The sequence below is a fragment of the Phyllostomus discolor genome, chromosome 5 (assembly GCF_004126475.2).
Source record: "Phyllostomus discolor isolate MPI-MPIP mPhyDis1 chromosome 5, mPhyDis1.pri.v3, whole genome shotgun sequence".
NCBI classification, from domain to species: domain Eukaryota; kingdom Metazoa; phylum Chordata; class Mammalia; order Chiroptera; family Phyllostomidae; genus Phyllostomus; species Phyllostomus discolor.
In genome coordinates this window covers 21674606-21692033 of record NC_040907.2, presented here as the reverse complement: position 1 = coordinate 21692033, position 17428 = coordinate 21674606, and the positions used below count along the sequence as shown (strand labels likewise).

General features: G+C 46.8%; 1 protein-coding gene across 2 annotated transcripts in view; it reads left to right on the top strand.

Annotated features, from left to right (window-relative positions):
* Window positions 1-17428, top strand: part of CSMD2 (CUB and Sushi multiple domains 2) — a 555419-nt gene that overhangs the window by 409700 nt on the left and 128291 nt on the right. For both annotated transcript variants that reach the window (XM_028512433.2, XM_036025734.1), the window contains one exon: window positions 16006-16208. In XM_028512433.2, coding sequence (XP_028368234.1) covers window positions 16006-16208 — 203 coding nt within the window. The remainder of the gene's footprint in view (window positions 1-16005; window positions 16209-17428) is intronic.

The following is a 17428-nucleotide window of genomic DNA, read 5'->3' as shown; positions in this document are numbered from 1 at the left end:
GGAGGGTCCTCTGCAAGTGGGCTTCCCCGGCAGAGATCCGAGGCCCACGGGGGCTGGAGAACTTATTGTTCCTAGAAGCTCTGATTTCTGCTCCTAACACCCATGTGGTGGTAAAGCTCATATTTAGCTAATAGTCCTAGTTTGTTGATTTTTAATCATAGGGATTAATGCAGAGAGCAACCTGGAAGCTCCATCTTTGGCTGTTGGTCGCACAGCAGTAGGATTACCAGGGAGGCGGGGCACAGTTTTGATTAACCAGAACCCCTGCCCAGTGGAGCTCGTCTTCCTGGGAGGACGCTGGACTAGACACAACATCTGGCTGTGCCTGGAGCCCAGCGCCCCCCCACCCCCAGTGCAGCTTCCTGTCCGTCACCGGGCAGCAATTCCCCCATGGCGATCGGTGCCGCTTCCCTCTAACCCGCAAGCGGGCAGCTGTCCCAGAGGAGGCAGAAGGCACCAGGAGTGAAGCTTCTGTTCACAGCTCTTGCCAGGAATCGCGGCCACGGCTTTAGCAGCTTCCCGAAGGGTTCTTTTTGAGCAGTGACAGGAGGTTAAACCTTAAACAGGGAAGGTCCAGGTACCTGCACTGCTAGAGCTGACCTCCTGAGGGAACTGAACAGATAAGCACGTACACAGTGGGGTGTTCCTTGGTCAGATTTCAGGTTTCAGCAAATCGGGGATCAGCCCGAAAGCACTCCAAAGGCTTCTGAAGGAGAGGATGTGGAGAACCTGGTAGGCGTCAATGTAGCTTTCAGAGTGGTGGTGCTGTCTGGCAACTGCAGTTTTTCACGGATGGCCTCTAGAAAGGGAAACACAAACTGCTTCAAATTATCCCAGAATAAGAATCCAGCCGAGCTACGCTGGATGGTGGCACCGGCCACACAACAGCTCTGGCGCCGTCTCACAGTCCCGCAGGTGAACTCCGATATCCCTCAGGGGGAAGTAAACAGCTCAGCTAAAGAAATGCAGAATGTTGGTTGGCCACGCTGGACTAGTACCGATCACCCTCCCTTTCAAAAGGTGAGTAAACAAATAAGCAAAATATAAAATAAAATGTGGTGGCACTTAAAACATACCATTCTCAAAAAAAGAGAACCATTTCTCTAAAGAAATAGGAACGTTTTTTGAAAAGATTTTACAGTAGTAGACAGAAGAACATTTAAATGAGAATCTAGGTAATAATCTCATATAAGACGGACGATGAAAGGGGTAGGGGGAGCTCCTGAGGTGGAAAGACAGCCACAGACACCAGTACAAGGTGTGAGGAAGTCCCACAGGCAGTGACAGTTAAAATCCACAACAGCAGCACTTGCCTTGTAAGAAATACAAGCATTGAAGTAGAAAACAGGCTGGAGAGTCTTTCTGAGACTGCAGGGGGAAAATTACGAAGGTGTGGAAGAAATGAAAGAAAAGTTGCCAACTGTGGAAGACAGAGTACCCGTCCAGGCAGATCAATGAAGGGGAACAATGAGCAAATGGAGCAGGAGGTATAATGCGATACAAAGTGTCAGCTCCCTCTCCTGAGAAGACGGTGGGGTGCGGAAGGATGGAGGGAACGGTGCCAGAACCCCCTTGGTGAATTGAAAAGAGTCCCTGAGTTCCCAGCAAAATGATTTAGACTCAGTGTAATGAAAAACAAAACTGTTCCAAGGATAATAAAAAAAAAAGAAATCCCTAAAAGCATTTGGCAAAATGTACTCATACAGGTAAACACACAATTAGCCCTTATCAAACAAAGTAGTCCTCGATGAAAGACAGGAGGGACAAGTAATCCAACTCTCCTGAAATTTCTCCGCAATATCAAAAACCAGAGCCAGTGGTGTGATGAGACTCACCCACTGTTGGTTCAGCCAGGATATGACATGCGCAAAAGCCACAGAAAACGGCCCCACAGGCCCCCTGAATTCGCAAAGACCTTGCCGCAGGCCGAAGGACAGCCCCCGAAGATAGCAGGTCCTAATGCCTAGACCCCATAAATGTTACTTTCTTTGGAAAAAGGGTCTTTGCAAGTATGATTAAGGATTTTGCTAGATTATGTGGGTGGGCCCTGAATGCAGTCACACCTGTCCTTACAAGAGGGAAGCTGAGGAAAATTTTATATATGCAGTGGAGAGGATGACAGGAAGACAGACACAGACACTGGAATGATGCAGCCACAAGCCAGGGAGTGCCAACAGCCCCCAGCAGCTGGAAGGGGCAGAGCACAGACTCTCCCTGAGAGCTTGACTGCAGCGTGGCGACACTGGGTTCAGACGCCTGGCCTCCAGAACGGTGGTGAGTACAGAGCTGTCACTGTAAGTCACCAAGCTTGTGGCACTTGGTGAGAGCAGCCAGAGAACTGAACCAGACGTGTGGTGTTAACCCGTCGATACGTCCAGGAGAAGACTCTCCTAAGAATGATGAGCCTGAAAGATGATATTTAACCTGAGCCTGTGCTTCCTGATTACATTGGCAGTGGTTTGATATTGGGGAAAGGATATTTTGATATTTTAATATTTTTTATTAAGATTTTTTTAATTTTTAGAGAGGGAAGGGAAGGAGATAGAGAGAGAGACAGAGAGAGAGAGAAACATCAATGTGCAGTTGCTGGAGGTCATGGCCTGCAACCCATGCATGTACCCTGACTGGGAATCGAACCTGTGACACTTTGGTTCGCAGCCTGCACTCAATCCACTGAGCTACGCCAGCCAGGTGATATTTTAATATTTTTGATATTTCCTGTCTTACATATGCCAGGGGTGAAGGGGTATACTATTTTTCTTAAATTTGATAATTAGAGAAAATTCAAGTTCAGGAATATTTTTGAGAATGTTCTAAGATGCTCAGAGTAGAATTAGAAACAAAGTGTATAGTTTGCAATAACTGAAGGACGTGTGAAAACTAAGAAATATTACTGAAAAGGGAAATAGCAAATATACGAAACAAAAGCATAGAACAGGATGATGGAAATAAGCTTTCATTAGCAATAATCACTAACTGATGTAACAAATAACCCCGAATCTTGTGTTTTAACTTAGTAAAGGTTAATATTTTACTCATCGCACAAGTTCTGTGCCCATCTGCAGTGGGACAGGGCTCTGGGGATGACAGTGGGCACCTCTTCCACTACGTAATTCAAGGCTCCAGGCCCCTTCCCCGTGACAGCCTCACCCATCCTCTAGGGCCTCCTCACCTCTGAGCAGCTGAGGAGGGAAGAGAGAGCACGGGAGAGTGGGACAAAGCTTTTTAAGAGTCAGGCCTTACCCCTACCTCCCGCTGACCAGAGCGGGTTTTACAGCTCACCTGGTCCTAAGGCAGGTGTGCCTAGGAGAAAGAGGAAATAAGAGTCAGCGAACACATGACATCGTTGCTGCCACCAAGAACAAACATGTCAGTTCCGATAACAAGCGTGACTGACTTCCGTCTGACCACCACAGTGTGACGTGGAAGGGAATGGGCGGAGAAGAGGCAGCCCCTGGAGAGGCCAAGGTTACAGGAGCTCAGGATGGGCAGGGGAGTGGGAGAGTTCATGGACACAAGGCCCAGAGCGAAGAAGGGCTGTTGTCGGAGACCTGGTTGAAGGATGGGCAAAGAGCAAAGGTCAAGTGGGAGGGCAGAGTGCAAGACTTGGATGCTGAGCAAAGGGTCTGTGGAAGGGGTGGGCAGAAGGCCGTGTGGGGCATCCCAGAGGGAGGCCCCAAGATGATGGCGTACAGGAAGAGGAAGTCTCTGTCGTTACATGTGGAGAAATCACTTACCGGCCTGTGGGCAGGGAGGGAGCTGTAAGGAGCCATGAGCTGGTGCCCACATGAAAAACACCCATATTGCAAGGGAAAGATTCTCAGGTTAAGTAAAGAAAAAAATGCTACTAAACAGGAGAGTAATAAAATATTAAAAATAAAAGTTTGGGACAACGGAATAGCATGAGAACACAGACAAGAAGCAGGAATCACAATATTGCTTTTCTTTAAAAAGGTAAAATTCAAGGTAAAAAGAAAACATTAAATGGGACAGAAGGAATTAGTTCGAGTAAGGAGATTCACGGTCCATAGCAATGCTAAAGGTCATGAATCTTTATGCACCAAATAACATAGCAAGAAAACATAAAACAAAAATCTGTTGGAAACACATGGAGAAATTGACAGGCTTTAACACATCTCTCTTAGTCAAGTAAAAACAAAGAAATGGAGCAAAAATAGAATTTGTCTTAGGTGATTTTACCATATTGATTTCATACTATCTGCGAAGAATGTACACAGTATAAAAGTACTCAGTGCTAGGCACTTTATATGTGACTCCATTTGCAATAATCCTCTTAGTCAGAACAGATGATGTCACTGCCATCTGTCAGAGGAGTAAACTGAGGCTCTGCAAGGCCCCCCAGTCAGCTCCCACAGAGCTAGTATTTGAACCCAGACCTTTGCCTCCTGAGCCACTGGTTTTCCCACTTTGTTACAAAGACTCTTCAGGAGGCATGGAGCTTTTCATCTTATGGAAAACATTTCTTCCAAGAAGGACAGAGACACATCTGCCTCCCACAGAATCCATGACACCTTCGGGGCAGGTCCTGGCTCATGATAGGCAGCCACAGAGGTTTCATGTACAGGGTGATGATGAAGAGAAGGCAGGCGGTCCAAGGTCACCCAGCACGTTGGAGCGCCGCACGAGGCAAGAGCCTGGTGTTTGTGCTCTGCCCCAACCCCCCAGAACGCCAGCCACTGCAGCTTCCTGAGTGCCCTGAAGCCCAGGTTCATTCTTTCCCTTATGAAAATAACAAAGGAATCTTTTTTTTTCTGCTGAATACCAGCTGGCCTCGGGAAAGAAGAGCCTCCAATTTTGCTCTAGACACAAACGCTTGCTTTGGGCTTTGGGCTGTCTTCTCTGTTTTTGTTCTTTGGATAGCACGACGCTTTAATTATTATTGTCTGCTATTACAATCTGGTTTAATTGTCGGTTTGTGGCTCTGGGACGCAGAGGGGGGCATTTTATAAAACAAGTATTATTTTCTTAGTGTCATTTCCAGTGTCACTAAGAACAATTTAAGCTGCCTTCTCATTTGGGGACAGGAGTGATTGCTGACCCTCTTCCCCCTACAGCAGATGGCCGTCCAACATGCCATTTCCTCTTTCACCTGCCACTTCCCCTGATGGAAAGATCCACTCGTGCCGGTGGCCATGCAGTGGTGACAGTTGCTTGGAGCACCCCCAGCCCTTTCATATTCCGGGGCCCAGTCAGAAGGCAAGGGAAATCAACATGGCAAGATGCTGTAGATTTCTTTTTCTCTTCTCATTTTTCCATCTCTTTTGCAATGAGCCACCTGTAAGCCATGAGGTGGGCAGGCTCCAAAAAATACCCAATGTGTTCAGGTTTTCTTCAGAATGAGAGAACTGAGGACCTGAACCCCAGAAGCAAGTTTTGCCTGTGAACAGCCCTGGAGAGGTGCCTGCTCCTGCGACAAGAATCTGGTGCTCCCCTCACTTGTTCGAGTTAGCCAGGTGGTGTATCAGTTCACTAGGGCTGCTGGAACAAACTGAATAGCTTAAACTACATTTACTTTCCCAGAGTTCTAGAGTCTGGAAGTCCAAAGTCAAAGTGTCGGGAGGGCCATGCTCTCCATGAAGACTCTGTAGAAGAATCTGTCTCGTGTCTCTCTCCTGGCGTCTGGGGGTGGCCAGCGATCCTTGGTGTTCTTTGTCTAGTGGACGCATCACTCCAGTCTCTGCCTCCACCTTCACACGGTCTTCTCCCCTGTGTCTCCTCAGTGTCTCTGCATCCAAATCTTGTGCTCCTTTCTCTTACAGAGACATCAGTCCTTCAATGTAGGGCCCACCCTAATCCAGTATGACCTCAACTTAACTTGATTTCATCTGCACATTCATAAGTACCAGGAGTTAAGACTTGCACTTATCTTTTTGGGGGGAGACAATTCAACCTACTGTGGGTGGTAGGGGGCCATGTGCAGGGTAGGAGCATTCCAGGCAGAGAGGAGCCCCCAAATCCAGAGAATAAGACGGAGATGGGTGGAGGGTGAGAGGAATGGGAGAAAGCAGCTAGAGCTGCTCCTGAAGGACTTGGTGTGTCCCCTAGAAAGTCTGGCGTTAGTCTGTCAGGAAAGAAGAAGAATGACTGGGGCGGGTGTGTGGCTCAGAAAGCTCACCTGGCCCTGGGGGAAAGGTGGACTGACCAGGTGGCAGGGAGTCTGGATCCAGGGAGGCCAGCTACACTCTTTCTGTCTCTGTGTATGTGAGCCCCCGTCTTGCGAGCTCCTTCCTCTCTCAATGTCCTCATGCTTTTCTTCAAAACTGCTTCAGACACTTGCCTCCCTCAAGTAGAAGATGTAATCAAGGAAAGGCCTTTGGCCTTGGCTGGTGGGGCTCAGTTGGTTGGAGCGTTGTCCCATAGACCAAAAGGTCATGGGTTTGATCCCCAGTCAGGGCCTGTATGAGAGGCAACCAATCAGTGTTTCTCTCTCTCTGCCCTACACACCACTTCCACTTTGGAGCCAGACAGGCGTGGTTTGAATATGGCCTCTGACCCTTACTAGCTGTTGACCACCCTCCAACCCACTCTCTTCGAGTTGCCTGTGTTCGATCTTGGAGATTTCAGTTCCCCCATCAGCAAGACGGGAAAACGGACTCTAAATTGCAGGGGGTTTTTGAGGGTATGAGTACAACATACATGAAGTGCTTGGCATATAGACATTTCTACAAATGCTTAGTTTTCCTCCTCCCCCAGTTATTTGGATAGCACTTTATTCAGCCCACGCTTTTAGTGCCTATTACGCATATTATTATGTTCTGTTTGTCTCTTTCAATAAGCAGCAGCAGCCTCCAGGGCAAAGACAGAGCCTTCCACATCCCCACAGCTCTCGATGCGGCGCTGGCACACTCCAGCCCTCTCCCCTGGCCCGTGTTGTGTCTGCGGCTCAGAGGAACGCACACACGCACAAACAAGGCGTCTATATGAAGGAATGCCTTGCCACGGGTGGTGGGGGCAGGGGTCCTCAAACTGTGCTCACTATTTCAAAAGCCAAAAGACCAGATGTTTACTGCAGGGGAGTGGCCCGGGCGCACCCAGACGTCTGTTTGGGCTCAGAATTATCCCTATCGATCAGAACCTCTAATTAGCATTTTACACGCTCTGATTTCTCTAAGACAATAAAAGTCCCCAGGAAGAGTTCTCATAAATGTGGTTGGTTTGCCAAAGTGACTTCATGGGCCATCATCAAGGATTTATCATGAAAGGGGTCGCTAGAGCCTGCCGCAGCCCCCTAGCTAACTTTCCTGCCACCCATGCTTGCCCTTGCCAGTCTCTTCTATCTGGGCAGCTGGAGTGATGCTGAAATGTAAATCAGCTCCTGTCAGGCCCCAGCTTAAAATTCTTTAATCACTCACTTCCCTTGGCCTGTAGAAGGAAGTCCAAACTTTTCCCTGACCCCACAGGGCCCTGGTCTGACCTGGCCTCTGCTGCCTCTCTTGGCACAGCCACAGCCTCAGGGGCCTTTCCGTTGCTCAGACACTCCGAGCGGGTTCCCTTTCGGGGCCTTTGCACATGCTGCCCTTCATCCACAGGAAGCTCCTACCCCCCTCTTCCCCTGCCCTGCTCTTCCCTGGGCCGGCTCCCATTGAGCTTTGCGTCTTGCTTAAAGGTCACCTCCTTGGAGACGTCTTCCCTGGCCGCTCTCCGCACTGCATTTGCCACAGCTGGTCATCCCTTCACCGGTTTGTGTATGCGGGAGTATTGCCCGTCTCCAGAAACAACCGAAACTGACGCCCTGTCTGTCATCTTCACCATTATCTCCCAGCGTCCAGCACTGAGGAGCAGTGGGAGTACATGAATGCAGTCAGGGGTCTGGAACTGCAGCCCCTGTCCTTTCAGTTGCCAGCTCAAATTGTTCCTGCACACAGAGGACCTCCGGCTCCCCTCCTCTTCCTCCTCCTGCCACTCCTCTTGACCTCATCCATGCCAAGCCCTTGACTTTGTCTGATTATCAGATCAGCCAGGCCGAAGGCAATGGACTGGCATTTTTAATTCATGGTCTTGAATGTCAGCCCTTTACCCTCGTGTATGATTCACATGTAAACTGTTGATTGTTGAGGGGGCCTGTCCAGCGCACGCCTGGCTATCGGCCACAGCCTCTTCCTCCTGGAGGTGTGAGAGCATTCTCACGGGAAAGAGCGGAAGCATTACAGGCTGACCTGGACTGTAATTTTATCATGTAATTCTGGCTTGCTTTCTAGCCAGCCCTGACCTCGGGCAAGGTAGTTAACCTCTCTGAACCTCAGTATTCTCATTTTTTAAGATGCAAGTGATGCTACCTACAAAATAAAGATGTTGTGAGGATTAAATGGGGTAATGCGTAAGTGCCTTGTACATGGTGCTCGTTTCAGCAAATGTTTTCTTCCATTTCTCCTTAGTTTCCACTGTCTTTCTCTTCACAACCTCCCGTCAGACTGGTCCTCCTGGGATATCATTCATTCATTCACTCACTCATCTTTTCAATTATTCACCCCTAGGGACTTAAGTCCATCTCTGCCTGGAAGAAGATAAAACCCAAAATCTTCTAACTAAGTCTGAGCTCCTCATCATCTTCCCTCTCTCAGTCAGCTCTGTTCCCCATGACATCCTAACCCACCTGGATTTCGGTGTGGTGGTCGCCTTTATTTCCAGGCATCTTAACCCCCTCTCGGCCTCTGGGTCTTGTCTTATGGTATTCAATCCAAAGAAAACATTCTCCTCCATGCCACCCAGACTTTAAGCCTCATTTCCTGCTCCCTTCCTGGACCAGTCCCGTCCCTATGAAACTCTCTTTTTCTGAGAACGAGCACAGCCGCACCGCACAGCTTCTCGCTTGTTATGCTCCCAGGGCTGGCTGCCTGTCTCAGTGCATCCCAGCGTGAGGGAAGCAGGGAAGGAAGGGGGGATACTGGGACAGCAGTGAGTGCTCGTGTTGGCTCTGCCTCCTGGGGAGCTCCTCCTCCCCCAGGGGGGCTCAGTCTGCCAGTCTGTTCCCTGGAAGCGCCTTGAGGAACAGCCCATCTGTCCCCACTCCCTCAGAAGCCCCCAGAGGGGAGGCCTTCCAGGGAAATGAGAGCACAGCCACGGAGAAAACCCACACAGCTTCTGGTGCCGAGGAGTCTCCGTCTCTGTCTGTAACAGGGTCTGTCTAGGAAACCCAAGAGTTTCCCTTGAATCCCGTTAGAACTAACAAGACGGAAAATACACACATCACACATATATTCAACAATATGTAACAAAAATTAAATCCCATTCACAATAAAGCCAAAGCAAAAAAAAAAAAAAAAGAATTTCGTAAGAAGTGTAACAAAGAAGAAAACCATAAAACTACCATAATACCTAAACTAAGCCCCAAATAAGTTAAAATATCCACGATGTTCCTAGCTGGGGAATATAAGCAACACAAAGATATAAATTTTCCCCAATTGATCAATCCCAGTTCCAATTAAAATATCAGTGGGACATTTTGGAACTTGATAACTGTGAAGTTTGTCTGAAGGGATAAACTTGGGAAATTAGCTAAGAAACTTTGGGGAAAAAATACAGAGGGGAACTTGCCCAAATTATGAGAATACGAAAACCAAAGTCAGCTGGGTTGCTGCGTTCGTGGTATCACAACCGTAACCCAATACAGGCAAAAGAGGGGGCCCTGGAGCTGAGGACAGTAAAATCGGCCAAAGAGACATTTCAAAGCAGTGGGAGAACCTGGATTATTCCATTATGAGGGTCTGCATCCCACAGCTGTTCATAGGCACCACCCAAAATCTCGGGCACGTCTAGGCACTGGGGCTACAATAGTGAACAAGACCTGGCCTGGCACTCATGAAAATTATCTCCCAGTTCCGGAGGCGAGTAGCAAGTAAATGATAAAGGAAGTATAGGCTGTAATAAATGCTAAGGAGGAAGTAAACAGCATTTTGTAGTCAAAATATGGAAGAGGCAACTTTACATAGGTGTTGGGACAATTGAGTGTCCATTTGGAAAAAATAATGAACCTATAAACCTCCAAAATATAAAACTGTACAAGTTCTAGGAAAATATTAAAGTTTTACTTTTTAATCATTTGGGGGTGAAGAGGGTTTGCCCAAGCATGATATGACACCCAGTACCCCAAGAGGAAAAGATTAACATGGTTGGTTACATAAAATAAGTAGCTGCTATGCCAAAATAGATGAAATTTAAAAGGGAAGGATACCAGATACTAGGATAAAATACTAATAAATGTACTGTTCAGCAGGAATGTAAATTGATACAATCACTTATGAGAGTAATTTAGCTATATTTATCAACCTTTTTAAGTATATTTTATTGATTATGGTGTTACAGCTGTTACAATTTTTTGCCCTTTGCCCCTCTCCACTCAGTACCCTTTTCCCTCCAGCAATTCCCCCCTTAGTTCATGTCCGTGGGTCATGTATGTAAGTTCTTTGGCCGCTCCCTTTCTTATACTGTTCTTAACATCCCCCTGTCTATGTGGTGCCTGCCAATTATGTTTCTTGATCCCTGCATCACTTCCTCCTTTCTCCCCCTTCTCCCTGCCAGCTGATATCCCTCCAAATGATCCTCATATCTAAGATTCTGTTCCTGCTCTGGTTGTTTGCTTAGTTTGTTTGTTTTTTTTTGTTTTTGTTTTCATTTTTATTCTGAGATTCAGTTGTTGATAGTTGTGAGTTGTCATTTTAATGTTCATAGTTTTGATCTTCTCCTTTTTCTTAAATAATGTAATAATGGCCAGGTGATGATGAATTCCTTTAGCTTTACCTTATCTGGGAAGCACTTTATCTGCCCATCAATTCTAAATGAAAGCTTTGCCAGATAGAGTAATCTTGGTTGTAGGTCCTTGCTTTTTATCACTTCAAATACTTCTTGCCAATCCCTTCTTGTCTGTAAAGTTTCTTTTCAGAAATCAGCAGACAGTCTTATGGGAACTCCTTTGTAGGTAACTATCTACTTTCCTATTGTTGCTTGTAAGATTCTCTTCTTTATCTTTAACCTTTGGCACTTTAATTATGATGTATCTTGAAATGGGCCTCTCTGCATCCATCTTGTTTGGAACTCTCTGTGCTTCCTGGACTTGTATGTCTATTTCCTTTCCCAAATTAGGGAACTTTTCTTTCATTTTTTTTTCAAATAGATTTCCAATTTCTTGATCTTTCTCTTATCCTTTTGGCACCCCTATGATGTGAATATTGGACCTCTTAAAGTTGTCCCAGAAGCTACTTACACTACCCTCATTTTTTTAATCTTTTTTTTCTTGTTGTTCTGATTGGTTGGTTTTTGCTTCTTTATGTTACAAATCATTGATTTGATTCTCAGCTTCATCTACTCTACTGTTGTTTCCCTGTAAATTGTTCTTTATTCCAAGTAGTGAATCCTTTGTTTCTGACTGGATCTTTTTTATGCTGCTGAAGTCCTCAAGTCCCTTGAGCATCCCTATAATCAGTGTTTTGAACTCTGCATCTGATTGATTGCTGTCACCATTTCGTTTAGCTCTTTTCCTGGGATTTTGATCTGTTCTTTCATTTGGGCCATGATTCTTTGTCTCATCATTTTGGCAGCCTCCCTGTGTTTATTTCTATGAATTACGTAGAGCTGCTTTGACTCGTGTCTCAGTAGTGTGGTCTAAAATAGTAAATGTCCTATAGGGTCCAGTGGCACAGACTCCCCTATCACCCAAGCTGGGTATTTGAGGTGTGCCCTTCATGTGGGCTGAATACACCCTCCTCTTGTAGTTGAACATTGGTTGCTGTTGGCAGATCAATGGGAGGGATTTACCCAGGCCAGTCAGTTGCAAGAATTGACTGTGACCACTGACCACCAACCTTCACCCTCTGTGGAGGATCACCTGTTCAGGGGCAGGTTGGGGTGCCTGAAGTGGTCTGTAGCTGACCACTTGGGTGTGCAGACTCTGGGGTTTCCTGGGTGGTGCAGGCCAAGGTCAGCCTCTACCTGTGTTTTGCCCAGGGCTGCCCTTCCTGAGCTATAAAGCAATTTTAGAAGGCTGTTACTTGTGCTGGGATTGGAGATTCCCAGGAGAAACCAAGCTGTGAAGTTAATCTGGCTGCTGCTAGTGGCAGGCCTGGAGCTCACTGCGGCTAGCTGTTGCTTGTTTGATAGAATTTAGGAAGTTGTGAACTAGGACCCAAGACCAGCCATTCATATGGAAAAGCAGCTTGGGTGGGCCTGTAAGTTGGGTGTGCCAGTGTCCCTGGGGATCTCCAAAGTGGGTTAAACAGTGTTAGTCAGGTTGATGGAGCCTCAAATATGGCACCAGTCTGTGTGCCTCTGCAGCATGGGGAGGCGGGCTCAGAAAAGGGATAATAGCCTCTGCTCGCCTTGATGCCAGACACTTCCGTTTCTCCCCATGTGCCAGTGGTGCTCTTCAGGCTGCCACCCCAGTGCTGGAGCTCAAAGGGGGGTGAGTCTGAGTAGGTGAGTCCACATGTGGGTTCTTTAAGAGGAACTACTTAGAGCTCCAGCAGTTTCTTCCACCAACTCAGTCCCCATTGGTTTTTGTAGCCAGAAGCTGTGGGAACTTCCTGGCACTGGAACCATGGGCTGGGGGCCTGGTGTGGAGCTGGGCCTGCTCACGCCTGAAATATCCCTCCCAAATTTGTATCCACCACACATGGGTGAGAGACCAGCCCGTTCTGCTTCTGCACCCCTCCTGCCAGTCTGAATGGATGTGGTTTCTTTAATTCTGTAGTTGTCAGGCTTCCATCCAACTTGATTTCTGACAATTCTGAGTGATGGTTATTATATATTTTAGTTATAATTTTGATGTGGTTGTGCAAAGAGGCAAGCTATGTCTGCCTACACCATGATCTTGGTGTAGATCAGAACCAACCTTTTATTTTTTCTAAAGATTTAATGTATTTGTTTTTAGAGAGAGAGGAAGGTAGGGAGAAAGAGAGTTAGAGAAACATCAACATGTGGTTGCCTGTCACATGGACCCCACTGGGGGCCTGGCCCACAACCCAGCCATGTGCCCTGACTGGGAATTGAACTAGCAACCCTTTGGTTTGCAGCCTGCACTCAGTCCACTGAGCCAAACCAGCCAGGACTAGAACCAGTCTTTTGAAAATATATACACATCACCCCACAAAAAAATATTTCTACAAGTCAACTTAAATAGTAACAGAAATCTGCAAAGCAAAACAATAGTGACACATACCAATGTACTTTTCTGTAGAAAAAATTAATGTGCACTTCCATAATATACTATTAAGTGAAGAAAGAAGGTTACTTTAAAAACTATGTAAAAGCCTGGTTCCATGTGCAGGGAAAATGTGTTTGCGCACACTGAAGAGAAGTCTGGAAGGATATGCATGAAAACTAATACTAAGTGAAAGCTCTGGAAAAGAGATTAGTTCATGTGAGAGGGACTAAAAATTCAATATGTCTGTATATTGTTCGCCTTTTTCTGCCTTGAGCATGTCTTATTTTTATAATTTAAAAAATATTTTTAAAAGGAGGTTGGAGCCTAGAATATAAAAAGGACATCAGTGGAAAAACTGGAGAAATCCAAATAAAGTCTGGAGTTGAGTTCAAAGTCATGTACCAAGGTTGGTTTCTTAGCTGTGACAAAAGTACCAGGGAAATATAAGATGTTAACAATGGAAGAAAAGGTGAAGGATCTATAGGCATTCTCCATATTATCTTTGCAACCTTTATGTAAGTCTAAAATTATTCTAAAATACAAGCTGATTAGAAGAGAGAGAGCTGCACAGGCTCATAACCAAGGCAGCTTTGGCAGTCAGAGCCATTTTGTTCTGGAAGATTTCCGATTCCTGCTGAGCTCTGCGGCCAGTGGGCACCCTGCCCACAGAGAGCCCTGCCCTGCCTCCTCAGGCTGTTAGGGATTAGCTGGGGCAAGCTGGTGCACAGCCAATATCCCAAGTTCTGCTCTGGGGAAACCAAGAGGCAGGCTCACCCTTGCCCCCACCACAGCTGGGTGAGACTGTGTTTTAGATCAGACAGAGGTTCACAGCTAAATGGGGACAAAGACGCAGAGCTTTCCCAGATGCCCCCTGCCCTCACGTATGTACAGCCTGTCCCGCTATCAACAACCCCACCAGAGTGGGACATTTAGTACAGTTGACGAGCCTGCCCTGACATGTCATTGTCACCCGAAGTCCATAGTTTACTTGGGGGTTCGCTCTTGATGTTGTAGATTCTATAGATTTGAGCAAATGTGTAGTAGCATGTATTCACCATTATAGTATCATAAGAGTATTTCCACTCTGTAAAAATCCTTGCTGTTCCACCTATTCACGCCTCCCACTCACTCAGGCCCTGGATCACCCAGGCTGATCTTTTTACTGTCTCCACAGTTTTGCCTTTTCAGAATGCCACATAGTTGGAATCGTGCAGTATGTGGCCTTTCAGAATGCCTTCTTTCACTTAGTAATATGCACTGAAGTGTCCTCTATGTCTTTTCATGGTTTAATAGCTTATTTCTTTTTAGAGCCAAATAATATTCCATTTGGATGTACTACAGTGTATTCATTCATTTACTTACTAGAGGATGTCTTGGTTGTTTCCAAGTTTTGCAATTAGGAATAAAACCTTCTAAATATCCAAGTGCAGGTTTTTGTGTGGACATAGTTTTCAATTCATTTGACTGATACCAAGGAGTGTTATTGCTATGTTGTATGTTAAAAGTATGTTTAGCTTGTAACAAACCGCCAAACCATCTTCCAAAGTGGCAGGTACCATTTCACATTCCCACCAGCGCTAACAAGAGCCCTCATCGGCGTTTGGTGTCTGTGTTTCCGATTTGGGCTTTTCTGATAAGTGTGTCGAGGTATCTCACTGCTGTTTTAATTGGCATCTCCCTGGTAACATATGATGTGGAGCATCTTTTTATAAGCTTATTTGCTATTTGCATATCTTCTTTGGTGACATGTCTGGTAAAGCTTTTGTCCCATCTTTTTTAATTGGGTTGTTTGTTTTCTTATTGTTGAGTTTGAAGAGTTCTCTTTATATTTTGGATAGCAGCCCCTTATCAGATGTGTCCTTTGCAGATATTTTCTGCCGATCTTCGGCTTGCCTCTTTATTCCCCTGGCGTTATCGTTGCAGAGCAGAGATTCTTAATTTTAATGCCTTCCAGCTTATCACTTGTTTTCTCGTAAATCATGTATTTTGTGTCATATCTACCAAGTCATACTGTACCCAAGGTCATCTAGGTTTTCCCCCTATGTTATCGTCTGGGAGTTTTAGTTATAGGTTCATGTTTAGGTCTGTGATCCGTTTTAGTTCATTGGGGGTATAAAGTCTGTATCTAGATTCAGTTTTTTGCGTGTTGTTCCAGCACTACTTGTTGAAGAAATTACTTTGGCTCCACAGCACTGCCTCTGCTCCTTTGTCAAAGATCAATTGGCTATTTTTCTGCACGTCTATTTCTGTGCTCTCCATTCTGTCCCAGTGACCTGTGTGTCTGTTATTTCACCCCTACCACACGGCTTGATTACTGTAGCTTTGTAGCAGGTCCTCCCTTCACGAAGTGTCAGTCTTCCACCTCTTTTTCCCTTCGTCGTTGTGTGGGCAGTTCCAGGTCTTCTGCCTCTCCGTGTACACTTCAGAATCAGCTCGTCAATATCCACAAAACAACTTGCTGGAATTTTGATTTTGTGGTTTTTATCTATATCCTTTATCCCACTAAGACCTTACCTTCTCGGCATCCGCCTCACAACCTAGAATGCCGTGGGCAGGGACTCCGGAGTGAGACGGGGCTGTCGTGTAGAACTGAGGAGACAGGTGGGGTTTGACAATGGCGACGTGAAGCTCCTAGGAACACAGGAGATGCACCAAACCCGCACCCCTCACCCTTGTCCCATTGCTAGTGACTCCGTGGGCGCGGCAAACTCCATGGGAATTATGAGCGTGCTGCCGGACACTGCCTTGTCTTTTCTCCTGCAAGTCTTCAGTGCATGGCCTTCCCTAACCGGAAGCCCTGGACAGAGCAGCTGGGCCCCCTCTGACCACTGCCCCCTCTCTCCGTGCAGGCTGCACTTCCTGGTGTTCGACACGGAGGAGGTCCACGACGTGCTACGCATCTGGGACGGGCCCGTGGAGAGCGGGGTCCTGCTGAAGGAGCTCAGCGGCCCGGCCCTACCCAGGGACCTGCACAGCACCTTCAACTCGGTCGTCCTGCAGTTCAGCACCGACTTCTTCACCAGCAAGCAGGGCTTTGCCATTCAGTTCTCAGGTCTGTGCCTGCCTTCCTCCAGCCCTTCTCTGTTTGTCCTGCTGCCCGACACCAACCTCCCTTCCTCCACCCTGGAGCCCTTCATCTTTCCATTCATGTAATGGTATTTATTGAGCATCTGCTATGTGCCTGGTGCGAGGTTAACTCTTGGTCAAATATACATGCTGAGCTTTCTCAGTGCAGAGAGAGAGTGGGGAAGACAGGCAGGTTAATAGACACTCACGTGCAAATTGCTGAGTATCTGGAGGAGAAGCATAAGCTCCGATGCTCACCTTGGGGCATCCGGGAAGGCGCTCCAGGAAAGATAATGCCCAGGCTCAGACCTGAAGACAAATTACAGGAGAAAAGACAGCATTTCAATCATGAAGTAGTCAACTGTGACATGCAGTTGGTCTTGCCACTGAGCTGGGCTTGGGAGCAGGGTGGAGCCCCATGAGAAGAAAAGGAGAGAAAGGCATCCTAGGTGTGAAGGCACGTGAACCAGTGCTGAGGCAGGATAGCAGGCTCCGAAGCAGAGGCTTGTCCGCTGTGGCCGAAACACAGGAGCACGGAGGGACGCAAAGGAGGTCGAGGCACCAGTGGTTTGGGGTGTGGTTTTGGAAGAACTGACCTGACGTGTTGCATGTTCTGGTTCTTAGTTTAATAAAGGTCTGGAAGCCAACTGTGAATAATCTACATTCCATTAATTATGTACTGCCATAGCCAATTATGGAGGCGCATGACAAAGAGCTACCAAAAATGGGCAACGCTCAAACATCAAGTCTCAATATTAGATAATTTATATGATCAGCCCTGCCTCTCCCTGTGATGCATCATCTCATCTCCTCTGAAGTGCCTCTCTCATCACTCATCTCCCCGCACAAGTGACTCTACCTCAGTTGGTGCTTATGTTTATTATACAGCAGCTGTCTTCATTACCATCTCCTTACTCCACTGTCTGTCTGTGCGAGGGGGTTGCCATGGTGATTCCGGAGCAAGTCTGTGTGGCACCTGTGCTGTGGCCTTGCCCCCGTGTTCTCACTTGGTTGGTGTATCAGCTAAGGGTGGTCGGATGTATCTCTGGTCCCCACGCAGCTGTAATGGGGTGACAGACCCTGCTCCTAGCTCTTTTATGGTCCATCTTCTCCACAGAGATGAGCGTTTAGCTGTGGGTGGGGCAGATGAGAGTCTCCGGCATCGAGTTCCTTTGTACTCATTAATTTGCCCACTTAACACTAATG